Genomic DNA, 15,624 nt, shown 5'->3' with positions numbered 1-15,624 from the left:
AGAGTCCATTATAAAGGATGTAATAGCTGAGCACTTGGAAAACAGTGACAGGATTGGACAAAGTCAACATGGATTTACAAAAGGTAAATCGTGCTTGACTAATCTACTGGAATTTTTTGAGGATGTAACTGGTAAAATAGATAAGGGAGAACCAGTGGATGTGGTATATTTGGACTTTCAGAAGGCTTTCGATAAGGTCCCGCATAAGAGGTTAGCGTGTAAAGTTAAGGCACATGGGATTGGGGGCAAGGTATTGACTTGGATAGAAAACTGGTTGGCAGACAGAAAGCAAAGAGTTGGAATAAACGGGTCTTTTTCCGAGTGGCAGGCAGTGACTAGTGGGGTGCCGCAGGGATCGGTCCTTGGACCCCAGCTATTCACAATATTTATTAATGATCTAGACGAGGGAACTAGATGTAATATCTCCAAATTTGCAGACGACACAAAGCTGGGTGGGCGTGTGTGCTGTGAGGAGGATGCCGAGAAACTCCAGGATGATTTGGACAGGTTGGGTGATTGGGCAGAAGCATGGCAGATGCAATATATACCGTGGATAAATGTGAGGTTTTCCACTTTGGTGGCAAAAACAGGAAGGCAGATTATTATCTGAATGGCAATAGATTGGGTGAAGGGGAAGTGCAACAAGACCTGGGTGTCCTTGTGCACCAGTTGCTGAAGGTAAGCATGCAGGTGCAGCAGGCGGTTAAGAAGGCAAATGGTATGTTGGCCTTCGTAGCGAGAGGCTTTGAGTACAGGAACAAAGATGTCTTGCTGCAGTTGTACAGGGCCTTGGTGAGACCACATCTTGAATATTGTGTGCAGTTTTGGTCGCCTTATCTGAGGAAGGATGTTCTTGCCATGGAAGGAGTTCAGCGAAGATTCACCAGGCTGATACCTGGGATGGCAGGTATGACGTATGAGGAGAGATTGGGTCGATTGGGCTTGTACTCGCTGGAGTTTAGAAGAATGAGAGGGGATCTCATTGAAACTTATAAAATTCTGACAGAACTGGACAGACTAGATGCAGGAAGGATGTTCCCGATGGTCGGGGAGTCCAGAACCAGGGGTCACAGTCTAAGAATAAAGGGTATGCCATTTGGGACAGAGGTGAGGAGGAATTTCTTCACCCAGAGAGTGGTGAACCTATGGAATTCTCTACCAGAGGGCAGTAGAGGCCAATTCATTAAATATATTCAAGAAGGAGTTGGATATATTTCTGAAGGCTAAAGGGATCAAGGGGTATGGGAGAAAGCAGGGACCGGGTACTGAATTTGGATGATCAGCCATGATCACATTGACTGGCGGAGCAGGCTCGAGGGGCCGAATGGCCTATTCCTGCTCCTATCTTCTATGTTTCTATGTATTGATTTTCCAGTTTCATCTAACTTTGTACTTTTTTTCACTTTTTCTGTCAAAAAAGTTGAAATCTGCACAAAATCAGGTTTAAAAAGTTAGAAATGGGAATGTGAACATGATAAATATCTCAGTCACGATTATCCTGGCTCTATCATGTGGGTGGCATTTTAAAAATCTGATTCATGGGCTTCTGGAGAGTGACTGGTGACAATATTAATTTACTATGTTAATATGATGTTAATTTTTATATAATTTTATTTTTCCCAAATTGAGCACCTACTTCAAAATTTTGCATTTAGTGAGGTTTTATTGCATTGGTTAAACTCTACGTACATGGTATTTATTGAAAATACACACAAACGTACTCATGAAAATCAGCAGCACCAACAATATGCTAAGTAACAGCAATTGTGACACCCCTCTAGTTATGCAACTACTCGAAAACCTGCACTGTTGATTTTGACTACTCTTTGACAGCTCACTTCAAGTCCCCCTTTCCAAAGTCTGAAAATCTGACAGGCAATTACATGTACGAAGTAGTGTAAAAATATTTTTATTATCTGTTGCCAAGGAGACAACATTAAATTAGATGGATGAGTGTGTAAGAGAGCTACATGATATTGTTTTCTTTGGTAGAAACCATTTTCTGGACATGCTGAAAAAGGACAAAGCCTTAGACACGACAGTGATGGCAATTTACGCTCCTATACTGAGTAATTAGGACCTTGTCATTCCAGTTGTACACTTTTACTGTAGCCAAGAAAAGTATGTTTCTCTTTCAAAAGTAGTAGAATATGTGCTTCTTACCTCGCTTACATATATTCCCATGTCATCTTCATCATCTGTCCTGTAGCATACTGTGAGACCAAGCTTGTCCTGGCTGTGCAATCTGTACAAGTCTACTTCCTAATCAGACAGAAGACACATTGATAGAAAGAATTCAGCAGTGTTTTTAAAAAATATATTTTTTCTAAAATGTAGTTATTTTCAGTGAGACTTGACACTCACATTATGATCAGATGATCAGTTTCGGTTAAAATGCTTCAGATTACATTTTCTTTAAGTTGAGTTTCTCACTATAGTGACATGGCAAGCACTCAGCAGGAACACTATGCACCCTGCACCAAAGACCTTGATAGTAGAGTTTCAATCATTTCATTCTAGTATGACAGATTCATACAGAAAAAACATCTTCCACTGAATTAATAAGAAGATAACGCACAGGCCCATTTTTTGGGATGGTATTCCATAACAGAGCTGTCAAAAGTCCACGGAAGAAAATCTATATTTTTTATCAGTTCTAGTTGCCTACCATTACTTGACTAGAAATCGAAGTGAGCGTTAACACCTTCACCGAAGCGTACGAGAGCATGGGCCTTACACTAAACATCCACAACACAAAGGTCCTCTACCAACCTGCCCCCGCCACACAGTACTGCCCCCCGATTATCAAAATCCACGACAAGGCTTTGGACAACGTGGACCACTTTCCATACCTCGGGAGCCTACTGTCAACAAGGGCAGACGTTGACGACAAAGTCCAACACCGCCTTCAGTGTGCCAGTGCAGCCGTCGGTCGCCTGAGGAAGAGAGTGTTTGAAGACCAGGACCTCAAACCTGGCACTAAGCTCATGGTCTACAGAGCAGCACTGATACTCGCCCTGCTGTATGCCTCAGAGACATCGACCATGTACAGCAGGCACCTCAAAGCACTGGAGAGGTACCACCAACGCTGCCTCCGCAAGATCCTGCAAATCCATTGGCAGGATAGGCGCACCAACGTCAGTGTTCTTGCTCAGGCCAACATCCCCAGCATCGAAGTTTTGAACACGCTCAATCAGCTCCGATGGACGGGTCACATTGTCCACATGCCCGATACGAGACTCCCAAAACAAGCGCTCTACTCGGAGCTCTGGCACGGCAAGAGAGCCCCAGGTGGGAAGAGGAAATGCTTCAAGGACACCCTCAAAGCTTCCTTGAAAAAGTGTAACATCCCCATCGACACCTGGGAATCCCTGGCCCAAGACCGCACAAAGTGGAGGAGAAGCATTCAGGAAGGCGCCAAACACCTCGAGTCTCTTCGCCGGGAGCACGCAGAAGCCAAGCGCAGGCAGCGCAAGGAGCGCACGTCAAGCACCCCACCCACCCGCCCCTTCAACCACCGTCTGCCCCACCTGTGACAGAGACTGTAGGTCCCGCACTGGACTCATCAGTCACCTGCGAACTCATTTTTAATGTGGAAGCAAGTCATCCTCGGTTCCGAGGGACTGCCTAAGAAGAAGAGGAGAAATCTAATATTTTGTAGCATCATAATGCATTAATTTTTCTTCAGTGGCTTTTCAGTCTCTATTAAAAGATAAGTATATCGTAAATGTTGTTGCGACTTCACATTTTTAAAAAGTGGTTGGAGTGTGGAATAAGTCTCTTTGAAATGGAATGGATTTCATTTGCTTAACCAGTTTATCATACAATACACCTCAGGCTTCCAAACACATTAACCTTAAAATGGAATTTAACTTTAGGCAATCTATTAGAATTCTACCCTTTTTCATGAAAAAATTGTGGGTTTTTTTCAATGTTCAATTGGAGTGAAATTTGACTTTAGCAGGACACAAAACGGGCAGGTGTAAACAGGCTGCTGATTCGCTAGCCCCCAATTTGTACTACGTTGAAGGCGAATTTCATTCCTATTGAGGACTTTTCTTTAAATCAACATTCTATTTTGTGTTTAAAATACTGAATCTTTATGAAAGGTGAACCTTTGTAATTCTTTTACATCTAAAAACTTAAAGTTCAGTGAGAGATCAAAAATGCCCTGTGATATTATACAGTCTTATTTTACTGCCCATTATTGCAGATCACAATGGGGATATCTTTTCACTAATAACTGTATGTCATTTCAATTCTGGGTCAATTTTGCACATAAATCCCTGAATCAATATAGATGGACTACCATTTATCACCAATCTTTTCCTACAGTGTCAGTTTCCCAGCAGAGAGAAAAAAAATTGCCTCTACAAAAATGGTGCGAGGTCTGGGGTATTTGACTTTAGATGAAATCACAAATTGGGCTTTAGAATACAATATGCATTACTGGAACTGCATTCTACAACAATACAATATCATAACTGAGAGGCAATGCAAGGATTTGTAGTTAATGCCACTGGTTGTATGATGCATCAAAACCATTTCAGCAGTCTGAAGCACATAGCATCAGACATCAGTATTGCTGTATATTCTAATTGCAGTTGACTGAGAGGTATGTATATCAAAATGTTGGAGAGCTATTAAGGAAATTGAAAAATACATTATTTATTGACAGCTATGCAGGACAGCTGTCAGGCAGAGGCAGACAAACCAGCAATCTTTGTTCTAGATTTGCCAACATTTGTAATTTGCTCAACAACATGTTAGCACATTTCACTGACATTTCTGCTGCCTTTTATGTAACCTCAATCAATTTGATAAGTGTTCATTTTTTTACATAAATCATTTGAAAAATGGCAAAGAAATACAACATGAAATTCAAAATCCAGATAATTAGCTATGATATCAACTGTAGAAAGGAAAGACAGTTACAAGCCTATTAGATGGGATAGAAGTTATTCCATTTCTGGTAATAAAATGGTAAATATTACCCACTGCTCGGGGCTGTCGAGTTGTGATTTAGTCATTAATCAATGTTAGGCAGGGTCATAGTGCCATCCAACTCTCTACAATGCACTGGAAATGGTTTACAAAAACGCAGGTTTCTATTATACTAGCAGCTTTGAGCTCCATTTTGAGATATTTAAAAAAAGTAACCAATTGTAGGAACGGAAGTTCCTATCCAAATAACGAATTCCAACGCAGATAAACGAAGTAATCAACTTTTAATAAACTCAAAACTTTAACTTTTAAACTACAGGAGCAAAGGTCAACAGGTCTGTTCAGGTCTCCAGCCTTTCTCAGACTGCCTTTAAATACTGGAACCTGACGTCATCACGTTTTCCGCGCCAACTGGGGGTCGCGTGATCGGCGTCATGACATCATCACGTGAAAGTACAAGAAGCTGCATACAGCTTAAAGGTGCAGTCCACAACTGCACTACAGAGTGTTTAAAGGAATTATTACAGGTTGTTCAGTGTCTCTTGGTTGTTCTGCCACAGGCGCCCCCCGAGAATTCTCTTTAACAGACAGCATCAAACGTGCAGGAGGTTTAATTATTCTGCCCGAACGACTGCGAACTTCAGACGCTGGATCGATAGCAGATGGGCCAACATTTGGCTGTGTCTGAAGAGGTACATCTGGGGTGGAGGAAACCGTAGCAGAAGGTGTAGATGAGGATGAAGCCGAAGCAGGCAATTTAATAGTAGGCCGCTTCAGGATTGGTCTAGTAGCCAATGGCGGTCGTCCACGGCGAGGCGGCTGAGCAACAACCACCGGTTCACTCCGATCCAGATGGGCTGGTTTAAGTCGGTCGATGGAGATGGTATCCGATTTACCTCCTATTTCGATCGTAAAATATTTCTCTCCCGTTGCAATAACCCGAAACGGTCCCTCATAAGGTGGTCTGAGTGTATCTCCATGAGCATCCCGCCGAATAAAAACATAATCGGAACTCATAAGTTCTGCCGGTGCATGAGGCTGATGTAGATCGTGATGTGAAGTTGGAATAGGCAGAAAATTCTTTGCCGCCTCTTGATGCAGAAGAAGCTGCTGCGCAGGCGACCATGATTCTGTATGTGGAGGGAGGAAATCCCCGGGTACTCGAAGCACCTGACCGTATACTAATTCAGCCGATGAAACCTGGAGGTCTTCTTTAGGGGCTGTACGGAGGCCTAGCATCACCCAAGGGAGTCTATCCACCCAGTTGGAACAACGCAAACTGGCACGGAGGGACGCCTTTAAAGAACGATGAAATCTTTCACATAAGCCATTTGCTTGCGGATGGTAAGCGGTGGTACGATGCAGCTTGGTACCCAAGCCCTGTGCAACTGCATTCCATAATTCTGACGTAAATTGAGGACCACGGTCAGAGGAGATACCAGATGGCACACCAAACCGGGCCACCCACGCTGAAATAAATGCCCTGGATACGTCTGCTGTGGTAGTAGCAACTAAGGGAATCGCCTCTGGCCACCTGGTAGTACGGTCTACTATTGTCAGGAGATGCATAAAACCCCGCGAAATGGGGAGGGGGCCCACCAAGTCCACATGTACATGGTCGAAACGGCGTTCAGGCACTGGAAAGATGGCCCTTGGAGCCTTCACATGACGATGAACCTTTGACTTTTGACAGTCCACGCAATTGTTTGTCCAGTCACGAACATCTAAATGTACCCCCTTCCAAACAAACTTACGGGACATAAGTCGTTGTGAAGCTCGCATCCCCGGGTGTGATAAGCCATGTATAATATTAAATATCTTCTTACGCCATTCGCCTGGCACAATTGGTCGGGGCACTCCCATGGATATGTCACACAACAGCGTGGTTCCTGCTGATTGGAACATAACATCGGCTACCTGCAAGTTAGAAGGCATGGTCCGATACGCCTGAACTTCAGGGTCCGTCTGTTGTTCTTTCGCCAACCCGACGTAATCAATTCCCAGGTGAATTGTCTGGACTGGGGCACGTGACAGGCAATCAGCCACAAGATTATCTTTGCCAGACACGTGTCGCAAATCCGTTGTAAATTCAGATATGAATGTGAGATGACGCTGTTGTCGGGCTGACCACGGCTCCGCCGTTTTGGCCATTGCAAAAGTAAGTGGTTTATGGTCCACAAATGCTGTAAAAGGACGTCCTTCTAACAGAAAACGAAAATGCCGGATGGCCAAAAACAAGGCCAGCAACTCTCTATCAAAAGTACTATATTTTCATTCATTTTTACGTAATTGGCGGCTAAAAAAGGCCAATGGCTGCCACGTACCATCCACCCATTGTTCCTGCACTGCCCCGATGGCGTAATCGGAGGCGTCGGTAGTGAGGGCGATGGTTGCGCCCGGAAGTGGGTGTGCAAGCATAGTTGCATCTGCCAATGCCGCCTTGGTGTCCAAGAATGCTTGGTCCATCTGTGGTGTCCAAATGATAACAGCTTTACCCGACTTCCCTTTAAGTGCTTCATACAGCGGCTGCATTAATTGAGCTGCCTTGGGGACAAAACGGTGATAAAAATTCACCATTCCCAGGAACTCCTGAAGAGATTTAATCGTTTGAGGCTGCGGGAATGCCATAACTGCTTCTACCTTAGTGGCCAGTGGGACAGCGCCTTCTGAGGTGATCCTGTGCCCTAGAAAGTCAATGCTGGTTAACCCAAACTGGCATTTGGCTAGATTTATAATGAGGCCATGTTGGCTGAGACGGGCAAAGAGTGTACGTAAATGAGCCATGTGCTCTTCCTTATCTTTACTAGCAATGAGTATATCATCCAAGTAAATGAAAATGAAAGAAAGGTCCCGTAACACAGAGTCCATAAGCCGCTGAAAAGCCTGAGCTGCATTTTTTAATCCAAACGGCATACGAAGGAACTCAAACAGGCCAAACGGTGTGATGACCGCCGTTTTGGGGATGTCTTGAGGGTGTACAGGAACTTGATGGTATCCACGAACGAGATCCACTTTAGAAAATATCGATTTGCCGGCCAAATGAGCAGAAAAATCCTGTATATGTGGTATTGGATACCTATCTGGCCTAGTGGCTTCGTTAAGGTGTCTGTAATCCCCACAAGGCCTCCATCCGCCACCTGGTTTGGGTACAATGTGTAATGGGGAAGACCAAGGACTGTTGGAGCATCGGACAATCCCAAGGCGCTCCATAATACGAAACTCTGCCTTTGCGGCTATAAACTTTCCGGGTTCCAACCTTCGTGCACGAGCGTACACGGGCGATCCCGTTGTGGTAATATAATGCACCACCCCGTGCTTCGCAACTGCTGCTGAGAATGTAGGCCTGGTGAGCTCTGGGAATTCGCCAAGTAGGCGCTTAAACCCGTCTTGCGATGGAACCGCACAGGCAACCGACCAGGAGACAGCAGTACTGCGGTGACAAGGCACTGCATGGAAGGTAGACGCATTAATAAGTCGACAATGTTGGACGTCGACCAGTAAACCATAGGCACAAAAAAAATCAGCCCCCAGAATGGCCTGTGATACTTTAGCCGTTATAAATTCCCATACAAAACGTTGACCTCCAAGAGTTAAATTAACTGTCCGTTTACCGAATGTGCGAATAGCCGCACCATTGGCTGCCTCAAGGGAAGGGCCGTGACTGCCGGATTGTAGGTCCAGCTTTGAAACTGGCAATATACTACACTGAGAACCAGTATCACATAAAAATCGTCGCCCTGTTCCAGAATCAGTAACATAGAGGAGTTTTCCTGCTGAACCGATTGCCATGGTGAACTGGATGTGTTTGTCAGTTTCTGTCTTCTTCGAAGCTTGTGAGTCTGCTGGAGACTTTTTCTCTACCCAACTGCAGGGTGGACGGCAGCGTCGAGCCCTGACGCCAAAACGGGCGTGGTACATACACAAGCCTGACGAAGGAGGGCTGGATTTTGCTCGCGTAGGAGAAAGACGCCTCGTAGCTGCACAACTCTGCTGTATGACCATAAAAGACTTATCTGCCTCTGCAGCCAGCTTGGCACAGTCCATAATCGTAGAACTGGCCAAGACTGCCTGAACTGGCTCGGGTAGCTGGCAGAGGAAGAGCTCTCGAAATAAAAAACATTGGGGCTCTGAACCCAAAAGCGTGAGCATTTGGCTCATCAATTCTGATGGTTTTGAGTCCCCAAGACCCGGCATTGCAATAAGCTTGCGTGCACGTTCCGATTTAGTTAAAGCATACACTTGTAGTAAACGCTCTTTTAAAGCTGAGTACTTGCCCTCTGCCGGTGGATTCCCCAGGATGCTGACGACGCGTGAAGCCGTGGCGCTGTCCAGAGCGGAAACCACGTAATAATAGCGGGTTGAATCCGCTGTAATGTCCCGGATAGCAAACTGGGCTTCTGCTTGAAAAAACCATGCTTCTGGTTGCTGTTCCCAGAACTGCGGCAATTTAAGGGCAACGGCATTCGTATTCATCATGAATATCTCGAAGAAAGTTGTCCAACGAGCTCGGGGTCACCAATGTAGGAACGGAAGTTCCTATCCAAATAACGAATTCCAACGCAGATAAACGAAGTAATCAACTTTTAATAAACTCAAAACTTTAACTTTTAAACTACAGGAGCAAAGGTCAGCAGGTCTGTTCAGGTCTCCAGCCTTTCTCAGACTGCCTTTAAATACTGGAACCTGACGTCATGACGTCATCACATTTTCCGCGCCAACTGGGGGTCACGTGATCGGCGTCATGACGTCATCACGTGAAAATACAAGAAGCTGCATACAGCTTAAAGGTGCAGTCCACAACTGCACTACAGAGGCCTAGAAATTCACTGGCCTTAGCGCCGCTTTTGAGGCGCTAGAGGGCCTAGTGCCGAAGTTATGGCCAGTTTAGAAATTGACAGGGGCCCTAAATCGGCGTTAGGCCGGTAGCGCTGCGCCGGCACCGATGACGTCATCGGTGTGCGCAGCGTCCCGGTTGCCATGGTAACCCGCCCGAACTCGGAAATTGAGTTGCGGCCGCCTCGCCCGTGGCAGCCGCAAGCAACGTTCTGGCAGAGGTGCCTTACAGAACTTTGCGCCGGCGCATTAAAGGCCCCGCGGCGGCCGGCCGCTTTCCCGCCGGCTGCCTGGCCGCAGCTCCCTCCCGGACTTCCCCCCCCCCCCCGGAACAGAAGCAAGTCCGGCACTTGTCCGAGGTGCCGGGCTCATTTTTAAAAAGATTATCGCGGGCCGCGGCCGGGTGCAGGCAGCTCCTCCTTAACGGAAGGAGGAGGCCTGCACTTCCCGAGCCTGCCGCACCGCAGCGGGCGCTGCAGCGCCGGAATAGCGCCGCAATGCGGCGCGAGTTTTGAGGCGCTGAGACCCCTCAGTAGCGCCGGCAGCCGTTTGGGCGCGGCGCTACTGAATTTTTGGCGCGCGCAGGGGGACTTAGCGCCGGCACTAACTTCCGGCGCTAAAGCCCTCGCTGCGTCAAAACCGAATTTCTAGGCCAGAGTGTTTAAAGGAATTATTACAGGTTGTTCAGTGTCTCTTGGTGGTTCTGCCACACAATCAATATTTTGCACAATAACTATAAAGCCAATAAACAAATGTTAGTACCCCTATTTGGAATTTCATTCGTGGCTATCTTTTTTATTGCACTTGCTATGCTTCAGGCAAAGTGTACATTACACTTTTAAACAAAGTTTCATTTCACAGCATTTTCCTTGGAGAATGCAGTTCAGGTGGAATTAACTAAAGGTTGGTGGTGACATTTTCTAATTCAATTCTTTGTTATCCTACATGTCTACCAACACTTGCATGCAGTGTCCCTTAGTCTTTTGCTGGAATCACATTTAACTGTGTATGTTTTATGACCTATCAATTATCCATGTACTAATTTATTACGTACAATAATTATGTGTGTCTGCACATCTTAAATAAATTAAAGAGAATTTTGAAAATATATAGATTTCAGTATTTTAACAGTTGCATGGTTTTTTTTTTAAGCGGACGTGGGAATTGGTTTAATATAGAAAACAAAAAACTTCACATTAACATTTCACTGTGTTTTTAAAGGCTTAGGCCAGGAGGGCTTGAGGTGACATAAATGAACATTTTCTGTCCTAAACGCTAACCAGAAGATACAGAACTTATAATGACACAATATAAGAGAGATATAAAGAACTGTTGCCTTTGGCAACAAAATTGACATCATTGATGCATTAAGGAGATACATATTTGCTCTTTAGAACTACATTTTTTTTAAAAGTCCTCAAATTACAACTAAGATCTTTTGCCTATCCTGCTGCCTTGCACTAAACTGTTGACTTGATACAGTCATTGCACAGAAAACAATAGCTGATCTTTACATTGCTAACACAATTAAATTCCAGGCACGTCCATTGGAGAGAAGCCCCATAAGGCTGACTTGATATTTTTCTTGCACAGTTCGACATTTCCATTACAGTAAATGGAACAAGTGTCTCTGTGGTCTGTTCAAAAGCATTTATCAACGGACAACAAAAAGTAACTGAGAAAGATACTGAAGCTCTGCTTTGTTAGTACTTTGACCTCTCCATTGATCTTAGTCTTCAAGATTTGAACAAGCTTCTTTAGTGGCTCAAGACATACCATCAGGCCATTAAGGGTTTCCCAATGCTCAGCTGCCTGTGTCATTGCACTGCTCACCTTTTGCCACCACACAGTATATCAAAGTCACCATTATTAATGGTTTGGCTCACATCATCACAAAGGAATGAACAGCAAGAAGCTTCACCATGTCAAGCCTGATCTTTTTCTTTTGATATATCTTTTCATATATTTAATTATTAATTATCACAATTTCTGTGCTAATTTCAACTGGTGCTTTGATTTATTGCTGATTTATAATAACAAAACATTCATTAAAAAAATTAATTGACCTGAAAATAGATACATTCCAACTTGTTGTAAAGTTAATAGCAGCCAAAAATTTAGCAATTTATTATGAGGTGTACACTACAGTGAATGCTTCACAACATACAGTAGTATAAAATGTAACAAAGAGTCAGGAGCCAAAGCCGAATCTTATGGAAGAGAGTATGTTACCACCAAAAGCCTCAGAGAAGAAGGTGGAGAGTTATTAACAGGTATCAATTCCTGAATGTATTCGCATTGGTCCTCTGCAGAAGCTATGTACTTCAGCATTAGATCAACTCCCATCTAGTCTCCAAATATATTCTCTGTGATGACATAATTAAAGATAGTATTGATTAAACATTATGGACCGCACAATAAAGATCTATGTCAAAACAGACTAAGAAAAACAGAATAAATTGGAGGTAGGTCGTTTGAAGTATTTCTATCTCACAGCAGTCTTTGTGCTTTGTGAAATAAATGAGAGATTTTGCTGCCAATTGCACCATCAACGATAATTCAAGATTTGTACTTAACAATTATTATGTATATACAAGAAGAATGTTCTTAATCTATCAAGTGCAGGACTAAGTGTGAAAGGTCAAGTATGCCATATAAATACTTCACAGCAAAACAGATAATGAAGAAAATCTTCAAAGTTTTAAAATATACAGTATTTAATAGATTTTCAGTCTAACTGACCTCCACAAAATGAGCTCACCTCATATTCTAATTCTTCTCTGTCCATTTCAGTTTGCATTCCTCCTAAGTAGTCATTTGGATCATAATAATCCTGTCCTGATGGGTGTCTAACGTAAAAAAAACAAAAGTTCATAAGTTGATTCACATTTTAAATTCAATTATAATTTGATATCCAAACAAAATAATTTGCAAAAGGTACAAATAACACTAATGTGGATTTCAACACACAAAAGAACCGTATGCATTTATTTTATTGAGATAGCTCCTAATAAAGGGGGATTGAATTAGTCACAGTTGAAGTCTGCGTACTTCCAGGATTAAATGGCCTAGCAGGAGTTGCAGTAATCAATCACTTTTTTTTGATACAATGCATATTGCATTAGGACACATGCATATAAAGCACACCACTGTCCTCTGTAAAACATACTGCCTATAGCACCTTAGTATGCAGCATGCACTCCCATTTTTCCCACAATTTTTGTCATGAAAACCCATGCTGTAGCTGCGTTTCTAATTCAGTTTAATTTCCATTTGCACCACACAGGCTGTGAAATAGCATTTGAGGTCTTTGTCCTCTTTAACCACATCTTGCTGGATTTGTATGTGTGGAACTCCGATCCTGCTGCTCCGTTCCCCTTTACCCTTTTAGTATTACCTTAAAGCTTCTGCTTTGCGTCAATGTAATTTAAATCAAATATGAAGTACAATGCTTCCAGCTCTGTGACCTGCACTGTGCGAGCTGTTGCGAGGTCCTCTTCACAGGTCTCTACCTTTCCTCACAGTGCATTACACTGAAGGACTTGGTATATCCTGCAGAGATACCACAATATCAGTGCATATTAATGGTCAAGTTTTCTGTTCTTTATAGCAAAAAATGGAAACCTTCGCCACATATATGAAAATACCTCTCAGGTTTATTTTTGTAAAAACATTTGCTCACGCTTGCCTTGAAAGACTTTTAAAATAGTTATAAGTTAGTATGATTAGGAAATCTAAGAGAGACATTAAATAGTGACAAAGAATTATGATTCATAAAAACAGCTTTTTTTATTTGGTGCAATTTTGTTGATTTTTCGGCTTAAACAAATGCTGATAACATACTGGGACTGTTAGTGTGAGAGAGCTGAATTCACGTCAATAGACTTAACGTCAGAGTGTTGCTGCCATCAAATGTGGTGTTAATTTAGCTCCTGTACACTGCCAGGCTCAGTAGCTTTTCCAAATCAGTGGCCCAGTAATGACTTCAGCAATTGTTTAAACAAAAATATTTATCAAACAAAAGGATGTTGATCCACATTCTTTTCAACAGTTTAATTTTTAAAAGTGTTCTAAATGGGTACAATCACTTAATAATATCCATTCCTTTGAGAGTTCCCATCAGAAATCATTTATAAATGATAAAAAATTGTGGTCAACGTGAATGTCCCTTATTTATTCCAATCTTGTACATTTGTTTGTGTGTATTTTAAACTCTGAATGCTAATTACATTGCTGGTCCTGGCTTGGTAGGATTGCTGATCCCATCAGTGTGAAGACTTTGAATGAACATACACAATTATCATGACAGGAACACTGAAGAATTCCTCATTAATAAATGGATCTACTTCAATTATTTCAATCCCCCTCACTGTTCCACTAACTAACTCCTTTCAGTCAACTTGCTTTCTCCACCCCCTGCTCATCAGCTCTGAGTGAACAAAAATATATAAAGAAGGAAATTTTTGTAACTGAATTTTAAGACATATTACTCACCAATTTCATTCTTCAACATCAGATCTTGCTTCAAACTAAACTTTCAATTTTAGTGAATGGCCATTTAGCATAAATGACTTTGCATCTTCCCATTACACAGTAAATTGTTAATCAAATCAATACATGGGTGAATAGGTTTGTTTGGGCAACTGTTTCTCCCTTCCCCAAAGAGGCTTTGTTATCTTTCAAAATTCAACTTGTTCTTTTGTAAATAAAATCAGATTAGAATGAGGAAAGAAACTGCTGCTTTTCCTCTCTATGTCTTTTGCTCTGCCTCTCCCCTGTCTGTATCATAGGTGTTAAAAGTTAGAATAATTGTCTCACAGATTGTAAGTGATTGTCATTGACACTGATGGAGATAATTAGTTGGTGTCAAAATTTAACTCATTTTTTGTTAAAAACTGAAGTAACATTAAATGAACAAGCCACTCTCAACCACAAAAGACTGTTTAATTGTATCATTAAACAGTTTGATGAGAAATTGTTAATTAAAGAAAACAAAAATACACACTTGAAATAAATTCCATTCATTAATTGGGAGTATTTCCAAATTTGCAAATAAGAAAAGCATAGATTTTTTTAAAATCCTCTCTCCATGCCAGTTCCAGTGAATACAACTTTTAGTAATCTCATCCAGCCTTTTCTCACATTATGGGTCTCCAGTTACATGAAAAGAAATTGAAAATGCTGTAAGTATTTAACACATAAAAATGTAACATTTTGAGGACTCAACATATTTTGGTGTTGAGATGATCAATGACACTTATAAATTTTGCAATTTCCTCAGTAAAATCAGTTCAGAAATGATGAGCACATATGCCCATCATATATTTTTGAACATTTATACTATTAACACTGAAAGCTAAATGATCAATTTTTATCATTTTTCAGTATACATTTGGGAGGGAATATAACACAAATGATGTAATGCTGCAATATAAACCTATAAAACAGTTATGGTGATTCATGCTTTTCTATCCAATTTTCAAAGTTTGTAAGAATGGATACTGGGTAAATAAATAAGTATTCTTTGCACAACTATATTCAAAGTTTATTATACAGCCTATGGCTACACGAGAAGTTGCTGCACTTCACTGTATAAAGTCCTATGAGATATTTTTTATGCCATTCACATAATCTTTGTATTATTGAAATGTTGAAAAGATAAACGATGAAACATAAATATACTGTTAAGTTTCTCTCTAAAGCTGCTTTGAAATTAATGAAATATTGATATTCTATGTAGTCATCTGTGACTGGGTCTTATAGTAGAGCTTAACAATTGAAGTAACCATATATCTTGTCACCAATAAATATTTGTTCATACATGGTACACTGGCAAACCATTCACAC

General features: G+C 42.0%; 1 protein-coding gene across 3 annotated transcripts in view; it reads right to left on the bottom strand.

Moving 5' to 3' along the window:
* Positions 1 to 15,624, bottom strand: part of pdzrn3b (PDZ domain containing RING finger 3b) — a 512,314-nt gene that overhangs the window by 30,792 nt on the left and 465,898 nt on the right. For all 3 annotated transcript variants that reach the window (XM_086001419.1, XM_086001420.1, XM_086001421.1), the window contains 2 exons: positions 12,539 to 12,626; positions 2,164 to 2,262 (listed from right to left, as the gene is read on the bottom strand). In XM_086001419.1, coding sequence (XP_085857545.1) covers positions 2,164 to 2,262; positions 12,539 to 12,626 — 187 coding nt within the window. The remainder of the gene's footprint in view (positions 1 to 2,163; positions 2,263 to 12,538; positions 12,627 to 15,624) is intronic.

Source organism: Somniosus microcephalus, chromosome 11, assembly GCF_052327205.1.
Source record: "Somniosus microcephalus isolate GS21.2 chromosome 11, FLI_Smic_1.0, whole genome shotgun sequence".
NCBI lineage: Eukaryota > Metazoa > Chordata > Chondrichthyes > Squaliformes > Somniosidae > Somniosus > Somniosus microcephalus.
Note: the sequence above shows the minus strand (reverse complement) of the source record. Positions and strands in the feature narration are given on the sequence as shown.